Source organism: Acomys minous (assembly GCF_964271855.1).
Source record: "Acomys minous genome assembly, chromosome: 7".
Lineage (NCBI taxonomy): Eukaryota > Metazoa > Chordata > Mammalia > Rodentia > Muridae > Acomys > Acomys minous.
In genome coordinates, this window is record NC_140488.1 from 25,329,190 (window position 1) to 25,347,812 (window position 18,623).

The following is an 18,623-nucleotide window of genomic DNA, read 5'->3' on the forward strand; positions in this document are numbered from 1 at the left end:
CATATTTCATAGGCTAAGATAGCACTAAACATGCCATTAGCATCAGCATAAGATATTGCCATCAAAGGCAGGGGGTCCAGCAGCACGCGTGAACTACCATTTTGCATGTGAAGTTGATCTACAAGAAGAAAAAAAAATGTGATGAAATCTTTTTCCACTAAGGAAAAATGAAGCAATTCAGTAGCTGAGTAATGTGTGTGTAAGCATATTGGAATGTGAGTGCTCAGCCAAGTTCACGTTACTCAAAATACAGCCTTCTAGTTAATCTTATTCTTGAGTTAGGAGATGTATTTATAACCCTTTATCATTCATGTGGGGTCACCCACTTCTAACAGCCTTGATAATACCAGTCAACATTAAAACCATCCAGAGATGGAGTTAGCTAATCCAATACCATCATTATGTATACCAGCGACCACTGTGGTACAGTACGTTTGTTTTTCAATGGACTGTTTTCTACATAAGAGAAATTATTACTTGATCATTTCTTGTAAAAAGCCTGACGTGTCTAGTGATCCATGCCCATAGAAGAGTCACGGTAATAAGCTAGGAGGGGTAGTAGCTCAGTTGGTAACAGTACCTGCCCTAGAGAGGTAGAGGCAGGAGAATCAGAGATTAAATAAAGGTCCTCCAGCTGGGCGTGGTGGCACACTCCTTTAATCCCAGCACTCAGGGAGGCAGAGGCAGGTGGATCGCTGTGAGTTCGAGGCCAGCCTGGTATACAAAGCAAGTCTAGGACAGCCAAGGCTACACAGAGAAACTCTGTCTCGAAAACCAAACAAAATAAAACAAAAAAGGTCAGTCTTGGTTACATAGTGAATCAGAAGGCAGTTTGAGCTATAGGAGACGGCCTCAAAAAAAAAAAATGAGGGGATGTAACTTTTTTTTTTTTGATTTTTTGAGACAGGGTCTCTCTGTGTAGCTATCCTGTGCTCACTTTGTAGACCAGGCTGGCCTCCAACTCACAGGGATCCTCCTGTCTCTGCATCCCTGAATGATAGGATTATAGGCATGAGCCACTACCACCCTGGGCAGAAAGTAACTATTAATGTCACATCCTTTCCATTCTGCCAACTTATGGGTAGAATTTATGCTAGTATAGTACAAGATACAGCTCATATTTTTCGGACTTTAAAACACATCTAACCGGGCTGGAGAGATGGCTCAGCAGTTAAAAGCACTGACTGCTCTTCCAGAGGTCATGAGTTCAATTCCCAGCACCCACATGGTGGCTCACAAGCATCTACAATGTGATCTGATGCCCTCCTCTGGCCTGCAGGTATATACATGTAGGCAGAGTTCTGTATACATAATAATAAATAAATACATCTTTAAAAAAAGACACATCTGACCATAAGATACACCCAGTTTTTCGAGCAGTAAAACAAGAAAAATAGTAAAAATAGCAATCGGATCATAAGGTGCACTCTAATCTCCTCCCCACTTTTTGGGGGGGGAAAATGTGTTTTATGGTCCAAAAAAATACTATCTATCTCAAGACATATAGTACAAAAGTACTATACCATGATGGTCGCTGGTATACATAATGATGGTATTGGATCAGCTAACTCCATCTCTGAATGGTTTTAATGTGATTGGTATAATCAAGGAATAGATATATAATTATTCAGATGCTTCGGACAAGCAATTATCACTGGATCTACCTTTGTAAGTTTGGAATTTTGACTTCTAGAAATATAATATTTCACCATGCAGTTTTTATCCCACTGATAGATGTTTGTTACCACATACTTTTGGAATTAGTTTGGTGAGTGTATTATTACTAGGGTAAAATATAGTTTTTAATTAAAAGGACAATAGAAATGCCTCATTGTACCTATAAAAAATTATATGTGTTTTGCACCGATTTCTTTGTTTTAATTATGCATTATTTAATTATTGTAGTATACTCAATTGATTCATGATTGTACCTATCATATTTTTTTTTCGAGACAGAATTTCTCTGTGTAATAGCCCCGACTATCCTAGACTCACTTTATAGGACTATCATTATTTTGATAGCATTTCCCAAAGCTTTCTTTATTAAAAGACATGATTGAATTTGTATCAACCCAATTCATGTTTATTATTAACCTTTATTATTAACTTGCTGCTGTTGTTAAGAGATTAGATCTCGGGGCTGGAGAGATGGCTTAGATGCTAAGATCACTGACTGTTCTTCCAGAGGTCCTGAGTTCAATTCCCACATGGTAGCTCACAACCATCTATAATGTGATCTGATGTCCTCTTCTGGCCTGCAGGTGTACATTCAGGCAGAGCACTGTATACATAATAAATAAATAAATAAATAAATAAATAAATAAATAAATCTTTAAAAAAGAGAGAGAGATTAGATCTCACTGTGTTATTCCAAGCTGAGCCCAAACTGGTGGGCTCAAGTGTTCCTTTTGCCTCAGTCTCTCAGTGCATTGTAGGTTTCTATAAATAAGGAGCAATATCTAGAATGTCTTTAAGATAGAACATATATTTATTTTATTCTGGATTTGGTACTTTCAATATTTATCGCCCAGGCCTTTAATCCCAGTACTCAGGAGGCAAAGGCAGGCAGATCTATGTGAGTTTGTAGGCCAGTCTGGTCTACAGCATGAGTTCCAGGACTTCCAGGGTTACACGGAGAAACCCTCTCTTGAAAACAAACAAACAAAAGTCACTCATTGGGGCTGGAGAGATGGCCCAGTGGTTAAGAGCATTTGTTCCTGCAGGTGACTGAGGTTCAAACTTCAGCACCTACATAGCCAACTGTGCATAACTTCACTTCCAAGGGATCTGATGTTATGGGAGCACCAGGTATGCACATGGTGCACAGACATACATGCAAACAGAACAGTCATACCCATAAAATAAATCTGAAAAATGTTACTTGATGCTGGGTGTGATGACTGATGCCTGGATTCCCAGCATTCTGGGAGGCAGAGGCAGGTGGATCTTTGTAAGTTCGGGGCTGGCCTGAACTACAGAGCCAGTTCCAGGATAGGCAGAGCTGTTTACACAGAGAAACCCTGTGTTGAAAAACCAAAAAAGAAAGAAAGACAAAAGAAAAAATCACACAAAACAAACAAACAAACAAAAAACAACAAAACAAAACCAACCAAACAAACAAACAAAAAAACAATCCCCTTGACAATGTTACTCACTATGTATTTTGGGACTTTGTGGGGAGCAGTCTTTTTGCCATTTGTTTTTGAGACAGTCTCTCTCTATATAACCTTGCCCAGCTTTCAACTCACAGAAATCTCCCAGTATCTGATCCTCTAGTGCTGAAGTTCATGGCATGTGCCACTCCACCTAGCTTAGTTTTTTTGTTTGTTTGTTTGTTTGTTTTGGTTTTTTGAGACAGAGTTTTTCTGTGTAGCCCTGGCTGTCCTGGAACTCGCTCTGTAGACCAGGCTGGCCTCGAACTCACAGAGATCCGCCTGCCTCTGCCTCCCAAGTGCTGGGATTAAAGGCCTGTGCCACCACCGCCCAGCTCACCCAGCTTAGTTTTTTGTTTGTTTGTTTGGTTTGTTTGTTGCTTTGTTTCTCTTTTTTTTATTGAGGCAAGGTATGTCTTTTGCAGCCCAGGTTTTCTCCCAACTCACTAGATAGCTGAGGATGACCTTGAACTCCTGACCCTCCCACCTCTGCCTCCCCTGTGCTGTCCTTACAGGTATGTGACCCCGTTCTTGGCTTCATTACTTACAATTTTAAACATTGATCTAGTCTGCTGAATAGATAATGAAACTTAGGTTTATTTTTCATGCAATGAATCCTGCTTCCTGGGCTAAACTTCCTAAAATATGCTGTTGTAATTGCATCCCCTATCCCCTTCCACCAAGAAAAAGAAGAGGGGGGAGAATTTCACCACTTTCAAAGATTAGGGTCAATTTTTTTGACATTTCAAATTTGGCCCCATCACATTTGCTGCCCTTATCACTACTTCCTAACACAGTACACACGCCTTCTGTCATTGTCTCCTAAAAATGTACTGAACTTTATTTCTGATTTTTTTTATTATTTAAAACTTTTGAGGGGGCAGTGCAGTACTTCAAACTGAACGAAGGTCCTGGTAGTGTCAGGCAAACATTCTGCCTCTATGTTGCTCAGATTGGTCTCTTAACTCCTGATTAGGTTCCATGCGCTGATAAATTATAAACTTCCATCCTTAGTCCCAACAGTCTCCAGGCCAGTTGAAACAATTGGGTGACGTGTCCAAGTAGCAGAGAAAGGCTTCAACCTAGCTCCCTATGGAGTCCATGTCAACAAGCTTAAACCCTGAAAGCACTGCTTTTGGGGCTGGAGAGATGGCTCAGCGGTTAAGAGCACTGTCTGCTCTTCCAGGAATCCTGAGTTCAATTCCCAGCAACCACCTGGTGGCTCACAGCCATCTATAATGAGATCTGGTATCCTCTTCTGATATACAGGTGTATATGGAGGCAGAACACTGAGTATGTAATAAATAAATAAATAAATAAATAAATAAATAAATAAATAAATATTTACTCTTTATTTATTTACTCTTTATTCTTTCTCTTGCACTATTTGAAAACTATTGCTCATCACCCAGTGTGGTGACACATACCTGTAATTCCAGTACTGGGAGGCAGAGGCAGGCAGATCTCTGTGAGTTCCAGGCCAGCATGGTCTACAAAGTGAGTCCAGGACAGCCAAGGCTACACAGAGAAGCCCTGTTTCGATAAACCAAAAACCAACCAACCAAAACAAAACAACCAAAAAAAAAATTATTGCTCATCCTTTAAGACACAGCTTGAGTACCATTTCCATATTGTTTTCCCCTAGCAGTTCCATCTGTTGCAGGGTCTCTGTTGTAGGTATTATTTAAATGACCAATAGATCCCATTTCCCCAGCTAAACAGTCATCAGTTTCCATCCTTTTCATATCCACAAAAGCCTCTTATATAGTACTGTTCAATAGCAACAGACAAGGTCTCACCACAACGCCTTGACTGGCTTGATATAATGTACTTGTTGTCTACTTGTCTTTGCCTCTGTCTCCCTGCCTCTGTCTCCCCAGTGCTGGGAGTACAGGTGTTACACCACTACACACAGCTTCACTAAATACTTAGTATGCAATGCAAATCTTTGAAAAAAGTGTATGCATTCTGCACAAGGAAGAGCAAAATACCTATTTTCTCTGTTCTCACTCTATATCTCCCACAACTAACTTTCTTTCTTTCTTTCTTTCTTTCTTTCTTTCTTTCTTTCTTTCTTTCTTTTCAATTGTGATAATTCACTACCTTCGGACCAGCATCTCCCACAACTCTCTAAGCCCTGCTTAGGATTTCTTTTTCTTATTTATTTATTTATTTATTTATTTATTTACCTAGGTTTTCGAGACTCACAGAGACATGCCTTATTTATTTATTTATTTATTTATTTACCTAGGTTTTCGAGACTCACAGAGACATGCCTGCCTCTTCCTCCCTGAGAGCTGGGATTACCGGCGTGCGCCACTGCGCTGGGCTTCTGTTTAGGATTCCTTTAATTAAAAAAAAAATCTGTAGGGCACAAACTTTTTTGACAGCCTTCTCTCGAACACGAAAGCCATAATAGCGCGAGACTATCTAGGGCTCTTGGTACAGCGTAGGAAATTGATAAGGAGAAAGAACACGGGAAGCACACGCCCCCTCCCACCCCCGGAAAAAAAAAAACGGCTTCACGGAAGTGCCAGTTACTTGTAAAAGATGGAAGTTTATTCAGGAATCGGGAAGTCAGGTGCGGTGACTCGGGATTTAGGGAAAGACTAGAACTGGATCACAGGAAGAGATTTAGAAAGCTTTTCGTTGCCTAAAACACACAACAACAGAAAGTACGGGTCTGGAGTCCTGTTTTGTGATGTGCTATCAGTTCCCACAGCCCGAGCAGCGGTAGCACCACCTACAGCCTCCAGGCACAAGTCCCTCCTCAGACAGGTTTCCTAAACCGCTCGACCTATTACAGCGCCACTAACTCGCGGAAACTTGCAAGTCCGGAGGCGGGGCCCGCGTCTCTGCAGAGCACGTGGGCAGCTGAACGCATGCGCAAACCTCCTCACCGCGGGACCAATTGCAATGTGGCGCTGAGTATTACGCCTGCGCAGTAGGTTTCCAGCCTCAGTGCCTTTTTTTCCCCCCGGGCTCTAGCGGGCCGCTCTCTTTATCCAATGTCCACTCGGGGCTAGGAGGAGGAGCCTGCGTAGTGTGCGTGTGACGGGAGGGGGAGCGGCCCCGAGCCCGTGGTGTGTGACCCGTACGACGGTGTGTGAGAAGAAAAGGAAGGAGCAGGAAGGTTCCGAGTAGCGGTTGCCGAAATGTTCCGGTGCGGAGGCCTGGCGGGTGCTTTCAAGCAGAAACTGGTGCCCTTGGTGCGGACTGTGTGCGTCCAGAGGCCAAAACAGAGGAGCCGGCTTCCAGGTGACTAGCTGCCCAGCCCCAGGCAGCCCCTTACCCTCCTTCAAAGTCCAGTGGCCTAGGTGCCGGACACTCCCTGTCCCTCGCAGAGCTAGCTCCGCTGTCCTTAAAAAAAAAGGAAAAACAAACAAACAAAACTTCTCACACTCGCAAGAATTCCAAATTGGTGGGATAGAAACCCAGACTTTGCACACTGGGCACTCGGCACACTTCTGCCGACCTGACCTTCAAGAGATTTGAACCCCCCAAATCAGCGTGAGGCCTTCTTTTTGGGAGGCTTTGCAATGTGGAGATAACAACGCTTGGCCGCAGCGTCTTGCCTAGCGCTGCCACCGTGCCTTTTTAAAGCATTGAGAGCAGATGGACGTTGTTTGTCCTTTACACATAGGTTGTGGGTTGTGACACAGTCCTCTGCCCAAGTTGCTCCTGTAAATCAGATTTACCTGCTCTGCCTTCCAAAACTCCGCGCAAGAGCTGTAGCTTTTCATGACCTACGATGTGGAAATCCTGTGGTACCAGTAAGGAATCTACACCAAACCTCGCAGTAGCTCAGAATCGGTTTGAGATGATCAGCCAGTGCAACTCATGGTGCTTTTACATGCTTCAATGATTTTTTTTTTTTAAAGAACATGCTGTATTTGTTTTCTGGGAAATTGTTTCATCAAACTTTAGAGCTGGAAGGGATTTTGTGGTAAACATCAACCCACTCATTTTATGGATAATAAATTGAGGAACAGAGAGGTGAAATTACTTGCAGAAGGTCGCATAATTATTAGGTAGAGCTAAGGCTACTCTGCCAGTCTGAAACAGTTAAGAATGAATTAAGGGGTGTCTTTCCACTAAGTAACCAACCCATCGTGCATCCAGTATCCATGGGTTTATCAGAGCCTGGTTTGAGTCAACTTATTTCCAGCCTTTACAGATTTGTGGTAATGATTAGCCCCCTTCTACAAGGTGTATTTTTTGTTTGTTTATTTGTTTGTTTTTTCGAGACAGGATTTCTCCACGAAGCTTTGGCTGTCCTGGACTTGCTTTGTAGACCACTCTGGCCTCGAACTCATAGCAATCCACCTGCCTCTGCCTCCTGAGTGCTGGGATCAAAGGTGTACGCTACCATACCAGGCATTACAAGGTATATTTGAAAATCAATGATTTCTTTTTTAAAGTCATCATCCTAGAGTAATTAAATTTATACTATTAAATGGTATCCTTGAGGCTTTTGTGATGTGCGTGTTTGGACAGTTTGTTCACCGTGGTGAGAGACAAAAAATATTTCTTAGTAAGTGTTACCTGCAGGGTGTAGTGGCAATGTTGGGTGTGGAGGCAGAGGCAAGCACATCTCTGAGTTCTACATCCTGGTCTACATAGCAAGTTCTAAGCCAGTCATGGCTACACAGTTGAGACCCTGTCCTAAAAAAAAAAAGTATTGTCTGAGTTATATCCTAGGTAGGTACTTCTTTTAGATCTTAACAGTATCTGTTTTAGCAAAACAAACAAAAACCACCCCCGGCTTTCCTAAAAACCCAGTGAATATAATTGGTGTGAGTTCTGTGCATGGAAATGGTGGTGTTATAGGTAAAATGTGGAGAAATTTAACAATTTTAGGTAAGCTGAAGATACTGCCCTTTCTAATATTGTGCATTTGTTTTCCTCAGTATATAGCTTTTTACCAGAATTCTGGTGGCTAAAGAAATATTCTCGTCAATTAAATATTCATTTGAGTACAATATTAGAACTATGGAAAAATACAGACTTAAATACTCTTTTTTCCCCCTGCAAGGCTTTGTTTGAAGGCAATCTCTGTAGGAAATACTTCCTGACATACCCATCCATCTTTTTTGCACACACTTCTTTGTCCTTTGGCCATGCACCAGAGTATGACATCACCTGCTTTAAAAATGAGTGGGGATAGGGTTACAATTTCAAAAAGAAATTATGGTTGGTACCTTCATTATAGGAATTAACTCTTTTATGGCTCAGTAGCCAATTGCCTTTAATTTGATATCTTTTTCCGCATAGCAGCATCTTTCATACACTTTCACAGAAGTGGGCAAGAGACAAGATTATTATACCACTTTTCCCTCTTTTATCCCCCCTGCCCCAATACTTTGCCAGGTTGTTAGCAAACTTTCTTCCTTGCTTTTATTTTTCTTGTTTGAGTAAACCTTGAGCCTGCTTTGAAGCTATGTCATCTACATCTCTGGCCATTGTTACGTTCGTTTCCATTATACTTTGCTTTTTGTCCTGAAACCTCAATAGCTGCTATTATTCTGCTTCATTTGGATTTTCTGCCTCTTTCCAGAAATGATTAACAGTAACTAAGTCACAAGTCTTGTCTTCATCCATTACTGAGCAGCAGAAGGGGTTGGTAATAGATGTTCTGTGATAGTTTATTTATTCACCAAGCATTATGCTGCCCATTATGATCAAATTGGTCATTTAACTCCCTCACCTAAGGTTCAGTTATTTGACTGTTTTTCTTTATTTGGAATAATAGCATCTTTTTGGAAACAGGGTCTATTATGCAGTCCTGGTTGTTCTTAAACTCACTGTTTAGACCAGGCTAGCCTCGTAGAGGCCTGGATCTGCTTCCTGAGTGCTGGGATTAAAGGTGTTGTGTATCTTGAATTTTTACATCTTTAAAGAAGAAACTGAATACCTTATGTCTAGAATCCTAGATTGTGGATACTGCAAAATGACACAGTGATTTTTTGGAGGGGGGATTGAGACAGAGTTTCCCTCGGTAGCCTTGGCTGTCCCAGACTCACTCTGTAGACCAGGCTGGCCTCAAACTCACAGTGATCCACCTGCCTCTGCCTCCCAAGTGCTGGGATTAAAGGCGTGCGCCACCATGCCTGGCTGACAGGTGTGCATTCTCCCCAACCCCCACCTCCACCCCAACTCACTATGAGCTAATTCTGGTTGTGATCTGATGGTTCTTCTGTCTTAGCATCTAGAGTGCTGAAATTATAGGTCTGTGCCACTGTGCTTGGTGACATTTTTGTTTTGTTTTGAGACAGGGTTTCTCTGTGTATAGTCCTGTCTGTCCTGGAATCACTCTGTAGACCAGGCTGGCCTGGAACTCAATAGAGATCTATTTCTGCTATCCCCAGTTGCTGGGATTATCTGCCTGTGCCATCACTGGCAGGCTGGTAGCATCTTTTTAAAACCTAGATGCATCTTCTATACTCATCCTACCTATTCAAGGCTTACCAGAAGAAAATCTTTGGCAGGACAACTTTTTCTCTAAGTAGTTAATAAGTTAGATTTAAACAAAAATTTTTTTTGGCTTTTTGAGATAGAGCTTCTTTATGTAGCCTTGGCTCTCCTGGACTTTTTAGACCAGGCTGGCCTTGAACTCACAGAGATCCTCTTGCCTCTGCCTCCCAGAGTGCTGGGATTAAAGGCGTGCGCCACCATGCCAAGTTGCATGTGTTAGCATTCTTTTTTTCCTTCATTAATTTATTTAGTCACTTTATAGCCTAATCTCAGCCCCCTCCCTTCTCTCCCACTCCCTTTCCCCTTCTCCTCAGAGAAGGGTGCCAACCCCACCTGGCACCTCAAGTAGGAGTAGGACTAAGCTCATCCTCTCCCACTGAGACCAGACAAGGCAGCCCAGCTAGGGGAAAGGGATCCAAAGGCAGGCAACAGAGTCAGAGACAGCCCCTACTCCCACTGTTAGGAGACCCACACGAAGACCGCACTGCACATCTGTCTAGGGAGCTCAGGTTCCATCCACACATGTTCTTTGGTTGGTGGTTCAGTCTCTGTGAGGCCGCCCCCATTAACGTTCTTCTAGATCATGCTTCCCAAAGTTGCCTGGGTGTGTGAATTGAGTAAAGGCTATAACCCAGATCTACTCCAGGATCTGCCAGAGAGACTCCTGGGATGAGAGTGAATAAAGCTCCCCAGGATAGAGCCCTGAGGTCTGTATTTTTAACCCCTGGAATCTATATTTTAGCAAACTTTTAGACAGAATTCATATACTCAGGTATGGGAAATACTGTTTTAGATGAGTAGTGACTCTTTTTCACTGACTTAAGAATTAAGAAAACATAGGCTGGGTATGGTGGCGCATGCCTTTGATCCCAGCACTCGGGAGGCAGAGGCAGACAGATCGCTGTGAGTTCGAGGCCAGCCTAGTCTACAAAGTGAGTCCAGGACAGCCAAGGCTACACAGAGAAACCCTGTCTCGAAACAAACAAACAAACAAACACAACAACAACAAAAAGAATTAAGAAAACAGCCAGCGTGGTGGTGCACACTTTTAATCCCAGCCCACTGGGAGGCAGGGACAGGTGGATAGCTGTGAGTTGAAGGGCAGCCTGGTCTACAGAGTGAGTCCAGCATAGCCAGGGCTACACAGAGAAACCCTGTCTCAAAACAAGTTTTTTTAAAAGAATAACAAACTCAGCAACCTTGGTTTTCTTGTGATTTGCACCAAAAGCATATTTTCTCATATTCCGAATAGCAGTAGTTACTCCCCTATCCTAAATCCAAGGACTGGGAGTCTGTGTTCTTGTGTCCCAAGCATCCTTTACTGAGTTCTCAGGGAAGGTTTTCTTTTTCTGTTACCTAAAGCATGTGTGTCTTTTGTAAGAATGGTTCATACTGTAGTACTATAATTATCATTCTTACTCTTCTAAAATTCCAGCAAAGACTGTTACTTTTTAAAAGGCTGATAAAATGGCACAGTTTCTGCATTCTTTATAAAAAGACAGCTAGCTACAGCAGGCACCTTAAATAGGCTGTGTTTTATCCGCATTGGAAAAGTTAGTTTGATGTTTAGGAGTCAAGCTTTAAGAGCATATAGACTTCTTGGGCTGGAGAGATGGCTCAGCAGTTAGAGCACTGTCTGCTCCTCCAGAGCCTACATGGTGGCTCACAACCATTTATAATGTAATCTGATGCCCTCTTCTGGCCTGCAGGTGTATATGCAGTCAGAGCACCATATACATAATAATAAATTAAAAATAAATATTTTTTAAACAAAGGGACTGGAGAGATGGCTCAGCAGTTAAGGGCACTGTCTGCTCCTCCAGAGGTCCTGAGTTCAATTCCCAGCAACCACATGGTGGCTCACAACCATTTATAATGGGATCTGGTACCCTCTTCTGGTGTGCAGATGTACACGCAAATAAAGCACTCATTTATATTAAACAAATAAATCTTTTTTAAAAAGAGCATATAGACTTCTTAATCATTTGAGGTTGCTAAGCATCTCAGTGTATGAATGTGTTTCTGCAAAGGGCTGAGAGTATGGGAGTAGCAGGATGTGAGGCCTCCAAAGAGGAGCTTGCTGGCTAACGTATTGCTCTAGAGATACTCTGTGGTACTTAAGTTAACATTTTTTTTTATTAAGCACCACGAAATTAGTGGGATCTGGTTAGAAATCCTCTCAAAGAATTCTTTAATGTTCAGTCAGTTTTGTAGTTGTAGTTCATACCTGTAATCCCAGCAGGAGGATTGCCTAGATGTTTAAAAAAGATTTATTTATTATTATGTATACAATGCTCTACCTGCATGAACACCTGCAATCCAGAAGAGGGCATCAGATCACGTTATAGATGGTTGTGAACCACCACGTGGTTGCTGGGAATTGAACTCAGGACCTCTGGAAGATCAGTCAGCACTCTTAACATCTGAGCCGTCTCTCCAGCTCCAGATTGTCTAGATTTTAAGGCCAGCCTGGGGTACATAGTGAGGTCTAATCCTGCCCAGTCTACAGTGTGAAACTATGTCTCAAACCAAATAAATAGGAATAAATGTCCAGTCAAAGTACTGGGGAGGCTGAGGTAGGGGGATTATGTGTTCAAGCAAGTCAGGACTACATAGCAAATTCTCATCTCAAAAAAGAAAGCAACAGCCTGGGCTGTGGTGGTGCACATCTTCAATCCCAGCACTCAGAAGGCAGAGGCAAGTGGATCTCTGTGATTCGAGGCCAGCCTGGTCTACAAAACAAGTCCAGGACAGCCAGTGCTTCACAGAGAAACCCTGTCTTGAAAAACCAGAAAAAAAGACAATGAGAGCTTGGCATTGTGTTGCATATCTTTAATTCCAGTATAGGAGACATGCAGATCCCTGAGTTTCATACCAACCTGGTCTACAGAGGAAGTTCCAGGACAGCCAGGAACTCTGTCTCAAAAAAACAAAACAAAACAAAAAGCAAAACCAAATTATTAGGCCCTATCTAGAACTACTGAGTCATAAGCCCTGGGGTTAGGGCCTGTTCAGTGACTGCCTAACAAATCCTCCAAGGAATTCTGACATTGTGGAGTTTTTAGAATACCCATGTAGATTGAAGTGTACATAGGTCTACTTAGCCAAAAATGATCAGATAGCTTCTGCTTGTCTGTTCTACACTACTGAAGCAGATTTACTTTTTTGTTGTTGATGGTTTTTTTTTTTTTTTGAGACAGAGTCTTTGTAGCTTCAGTTGGCCTAGAACCACTATGTAGTCAGGCCTGTCTTTCAATTTAGGATTGTCTAGCCTTACCCTCTCAAGTGCTAGAATTAAAATTGCAGGCATGACCACCCACTCCAAAGCTTTACTTATTTATTTTTATAGGTTTTAGGTATTTTTGAAACATTCTCACACTGTAACCTAGGCTGGCCTCAAATTTGCATCAATCCTGCTTCAGCTTCCCTAGTATTAAGATTATAGGTATGAGCTACCGTATCCAGAAGTGTTTATATATATATATATATATTTTTTTTTTTTAATGGCCAAGAAGACCTTAGTATCAGACTACATTGTAATAGTTAAGAAGTATATATCCCAACACTCAGGAGGCAGAGGCAGGCAGATCTCTGTGAGTTCGGGGCCAGCCTGGTCTACAAAGCGAGTTCAAGGCTACACAGAGAAACCCTATCTCGAAAAACCAAAAAAAAAAAAGAAGAAGAAGAAGAAGTATATAAAACTTAGATTTTAGTGGCTATAAATAAAATTTTATTGGAACGTACAACTGTATATTTTGGGGGCTGCTTTCATACCTCAGCAGAATTGAATGTTACAGAGACTAGACCAGCCTACCCACAAAGCTGAAAATATTCACTATTCTAAATCAGTAGTGAACTGTGAGGAATAATCTGAGATGGCACTAGGGCCGGGCCACATCTGAAAATGTCAGTGTCCACTGGGAAAAAAGAAATCTGCAAATGTCTCACATTTTCGCTTTCACAGGATGTCATGATCATATGATTATTGCATACTGTTAAGTAGTTGTACATAAAAATGACTGTGTTATATTGAAAGAGAAACCATAAGACATTGGCTGATACTTTTAAGTTTTGTCACTCTGGAATATACTTTATAGAATAAATTCTTCAGACATTTGTGAAAGGTTAAGTTCACTATGAAATTTTTGTTCTGACTTCCTTCTGAAATTTAATGTTTCTTTCTTTTAGGACACATTACTCTCACATAGGACAGAACTGTGTGTTCCAGGGTTATGTTTGAGCAAGTTTTGAGCCATTTAGATTGTTCCTGAAATGGGTATCATAATGTCCTAGCCTGTGGTCAATTTTGAATATTTTTAGCCTTCTGATTCTGTTGGTTCCACATCCATGGATTCAGCTAACCACTAATCAAAAATATTTTTAAGCCAGACATAATGGCATGCACCTTTAATCCCAGCACTTGGGAGGCAGAGGCAGGCTACTTAGCAAGCTCCAGGCCAGCCAGGTTACATCATGAGGCCTTGCTTCAAAAAATAAAGATAAATAAAATTTAAAAGCATTATCTATACTAAACATGGGCAAACTTCCTTTCTTTGTGTGTGTGTATGTTTTTTTTGGTTGTTTTCCCTAAACAATATAGTATAGCAGCTATTTGCATTATATTAATCATTATAAATAATTTAGACATGGTTTGAAGTATATGTGGTGATAATGTGTAGTTGGTATACAAATTCCACACCATAGTCTATAAGAGACTTGAGCATATGTGAACTTTAATTCTTTCTGGACATCTGGAATCAAAGCTTCACAGATACTACGGATGGCTGTCTTCTAAATAGGTTGTCTCGGTGTTTACCTCATTAAGGGTGAAGTTGTAAAGATAATTTGATGAACTGTTCAAATTTTTTACCAACTTCCTGGAAGCTGTGACTGTCTTCATTGGATAACATTTAAATTGTACTCTTGAGAACTCAGCAGCTAAGCTGGGTATGATAGTGTAGGCGTAGAATGATCACAAGCTTGAGTCCAGCTGGGGCTATGAAGCACAACCCTGCCTTAAAATAGAAGTCCTATAGCCAAAGGGTGTGCATAACTATCTGTGGTATTTATGTGTACAGCTTTGATTATATTCTTCTTGGTCATAGACAATAAACATCATGCAGCCCAAGGTCTAGTTCTTGATTTCTATAGTACATTGCTATTTAACCATAAACAAGTGTTAACTATCCTGTTTGTGTGTGTTAACAAATTGTCTTCCTTTAGGCAACTTGTTCCAGCGATGGTGTGTCCCTCTAGAACTCCAGATGGCAAGACAAATGGCTAGCTCTGGTTCATCAGGGGGCAAAATCGATAATTCTGTGTTAGTCCTTATTGTGGGCTTATCAACAATAGGAGCTGGTGCATATGTAAGTAAAAAAAGCAGCTTGTGTAGAGAAGCTGCCAGACAGCTCCCATTGATAGACACAGTGCTACTCTGCTTTCAGATGTTTGCAACTAATTCTGCTTTCTCCTGTAGGAAAAGTTCCAAAAGGCCTTCTTTAAGGTGTCTTTGGGCGCCCATTTGGGAATGGCTGATATTTGCTCTCATGTTGATTGATCTTTGCTCTTTTTACTTTGTCTTTTTATTCTTTGCTTGAAACTGCTGTGTTTCCTTAGGCTTGACTAACCCACAAAATTACACTTGTTCTCTTGATTGTGATGAAGTAACCTATAGACAAAGTCAAAATTCTTTGCAGCTTCTAAGCACAATATTTGATTTTAATGTATTTGTTAATTTTTCAAAGATTTTTTTCTTAGATTGAGATTGACAGTTTCAAAAAACACCTTTCAATCAAAATAAAATATTAAGCATTCCTAAAAGGAAAAACTAAATCCCTATATGTCACTCAAAGACTAAATTATAGAAATGGGCCTGATATCTCCAGTTGTAGAACCAGTACATAGTTGCTTCATACTGTTAGCACAATTGCGTCTCCTTAAAAGAGCTGATCATCTTAGCATGTCACAGAAGATTTATTCTGTGGGCGTTTTTTTCTTTTAGCTTTGCAGAGTGTACTATAAGGTTGAGTGAGTTGACTTTGATGACGCCTACCAACAGCTTGATCAAAGAAAGCTGTTCTCTTCACATATTAAGAACAAATGGACAGGCGCCATTACAACCTTAGTTCTTTCTCTGCTGATAATAGTAAAATTATTTTGGTCCTCTGTCACTAGGTGAGGGGGCATGAAAATTATTTGAAGTTACTCATATCCTCATATCATTTTTTAAATTTCTATTTAATTAATTTATTCAGATTAAAACTCAGTTGTTATCTCATCACTTGTATCCTCCCGTTCCTCCCTCCCTCCCTCCCTCCCTCCCTCATATCCTCATATCTTAACCTGAGTCCAAACTGCACAAGAAGAGTAGCCAGCTCCTTCCTGCCAGTTGTAAATCAAATCAGAACAAGAAATAGAAAAAAAATCTGCCTGATATCATATCTTGACAAAAGAGGCATTCTCCAATCCTGAAGCAACTTCAAAAATTTTTTCTTTTTCTTTTTTCTTTTAGCACAGTAACCAAAATGCTTCTCTGCATTTGTATTAAATGTTTATTCATTAATACTTAGTGCCTTTTCTATTTCCTTTTGTCTCTTTCTTGGCCTTATGTTTACCTACAGTTGTACAGTGTCACCTCCTAGGATCCCCTTCTAGATCACTAGCGTCTACAGGTGCTTCTGGGAAAGATGGCAGCAGCCTAGTATACTTCTTAATTGTAGGAGCAACAGTGACTGGGGCAGGAGTTTATTATGTAAGATGCTTATACTAAAATATGTTTGGGGGTTGGGTGGGTAAGACCATGCCACTAATAACTTGGTTCATAGAATATAGTAAAATATTTGCAGCATGTGCTTTCTATAGATATTTGTTAAAGGGACATTGTCAATCACTAGAGAGTCCTCAAATCTTATTTTTCAAGCCATTGAAGTTATACTAGATTGATCTAAACCCATAACTTTAAAGCCAATTTTGAAACTTTTGTCAAATTTGTGCTTATTTGTATGCTGTTGCATTATATTGTGCTTTAGTGCTGCATGTCTAACAAGACAGTCTCAGTAACTGTTGACTATGCAAGGCAAGGGAACATGAGCGCCATCCACTTTCAATCATTTTAGATAAAATGTAATTTTTCTGTGTTGAAGGAAGCAGTGAACTCAGCTTTTACTGTGAAAGGCATTGTATTGAATGCTTCTGAGGAGATCCTCAAAGCCATAGAGACTGGAGTATTTTCCCAAACCACCCACAGTCTACTTCAAGCTAAATTCATTTGGCAGTGTCCCTTTTGTCACCTCTAATTTGGTCAAATGAGTGGCTGAAGCATTCATGTAGGGTGCTTTCTTGAACACCTCTCATTGATGATTCGGATACTACCCTCTGAGCTTTAACTTTTCCATTTCATGCTTTTCACTTTTTTCTCATCACTTCCACCCCATTTATTTAAAAATAATTTAAAGTATTTTCATTAGATATGTTAATAATGAACCTCTGCTTTTTGTTGCTAACCAGAGTTGGATGACCCCACAGAGTTAGGCATGGAGATATTCTTGGTGCCAGGCCACAACATGGGCTGGCCACTGTTTCTTTCTCCTGTCTCAGAAATATCTACAATGCCAGTCATGGTAGTGCACACCTGTAATCCCAGCACTAGGGAGGTGGATCTCTGTGAGTTCAAGGCCAGCCTGGTCTACAGAGCGAGTCCAGGATAGTCATAGCTACACAGAGAAACCCTGTCTCAACAAAATAAAGCAAAACAAAAAATCTACAAAGTGCAAACTTCTCTCAAGTCATTCAGTTAAATGCTTCATTGCCCTTTGTGTTTATCCAACACTGGTTGCAATAAACCTATTAATAATGGCTCCAGGTTAAATGATAAGTTTTTGTCTACATTTATCAAACTCATCTGTATACTTGTGTTTCAGGTTTTTAAATAGTGGGAAACTTATCAAGTACCTTAATTTTTTCTCTGAAATTGATACTAGTCATAAGAGAAACTTAAAATTGGTGTCCAGATTTGGTGAGAGTTTATAGCTGCAAAGTAAATAAGGTTCAGGGCTGATGAAATGGCTCAGTGGATAAAGGTGCTTGTCACCAAGCCTGACACCTGCGTTCCATCCCCAAACCTGCATGATGGAGAGAGTAAGTTGTCTGTCCTCTGACCTCCAGGTACACACTGTGAACTCACATGTGAGCACACACAAATGCAATAAACATAATGTAGTGCTTATATTTGTTTCTCAGATAGTCATAAACAAATACCACAAAATGGCTTTAGCTAAGACATTAATTTTCTCAGTTCTGAAGACCAGACAGTCAGACAAGGTTAAGTTTCTGGTGAAAGTTTTCTTCATGGCATGCATGTGGCCAACCATTCATATTACTATGTCCTCACATGGGGGTAGGGCAGTGTTGAAAACCAGTTAAGTCCTGCTGGTGTCTCTTCGCTTTTTTGTAAAAGCTCTATCTAACTTGTCAACACTCCTGTCTCTAGATACTGTCATTTTAGCAGTTTCTAATTTGACTATAATTACTCCTATATTAAAGATTCTTTATCTTCCTGGTACTCTTTGCCCCAGTGGCTTTAAAAAACACTTTCCCCAAATGTACAGTAAGAAATGAGGTTTAGGGGGCTAGCGGTTAAGAGCACAGGCTGCTTTTCCAGAGGACCTGGGTTCAATTTTCAGCACCCACATGGCAGCTCAAAACCATCTGTAACTCACACCCTCATGCAGGCAAAACACCAGTGCACATGAAATATAAACAAATAAATAAATCTTTAAAAAAGGAAATGCAGTTTATCTTGCAGCCTGTAAAGCTACAAATACATAAAATGCAGTAAGTTTTTTAAAACGTTTGTTTATTTATTTTATGTATATGAGTGCTCTATCTGCATATACACCTGCATACCAGAAGAGGGTATTAGATCACTTTATAGATGGTTGTGAGCTGCCATTAGATTGCTGGGAATTGAATTCAGGATCTCTGCTTTATAGATGGTTG

General features: G+C 40.7%; 1 protein-coding gene across 3 annotated transcripts in view; it reads left to right on the forward strand.

Moving 5' to 3' along the window:
• Window positions 1–18,623, forward strand: part of AIFM1 (apoptosis inducing factor mitochondria associated 1) — a 47,570-nt gene that overhangs the window by 1,148 nt on the left and 27,799 nt on the right. The window contains exons 1-2 of one of the 3 annotated variants that reach the window (XM_084789140.1): window positions 6,128–6,410; window positions 16,247–16,377. In XM_084789140.1, coding sequence (XP_084645266.1) covers window positions 6,308–6,410; window positions 16,247–16,377 — 234 coding nt within the window. In that variant the 5' untranslated portion in view covers window positions 6,128–6,307. Of the gene's footprint in view, window positions 1–6,127; window positions 6,411–14,849; window positions 14,993–16,246; window positions 16,378–18,623 lie in introns of those variants that run through there. The other 2 variants (XM_084789139.1, XM_084789141.1) reach the window with 2 other exon arrangements.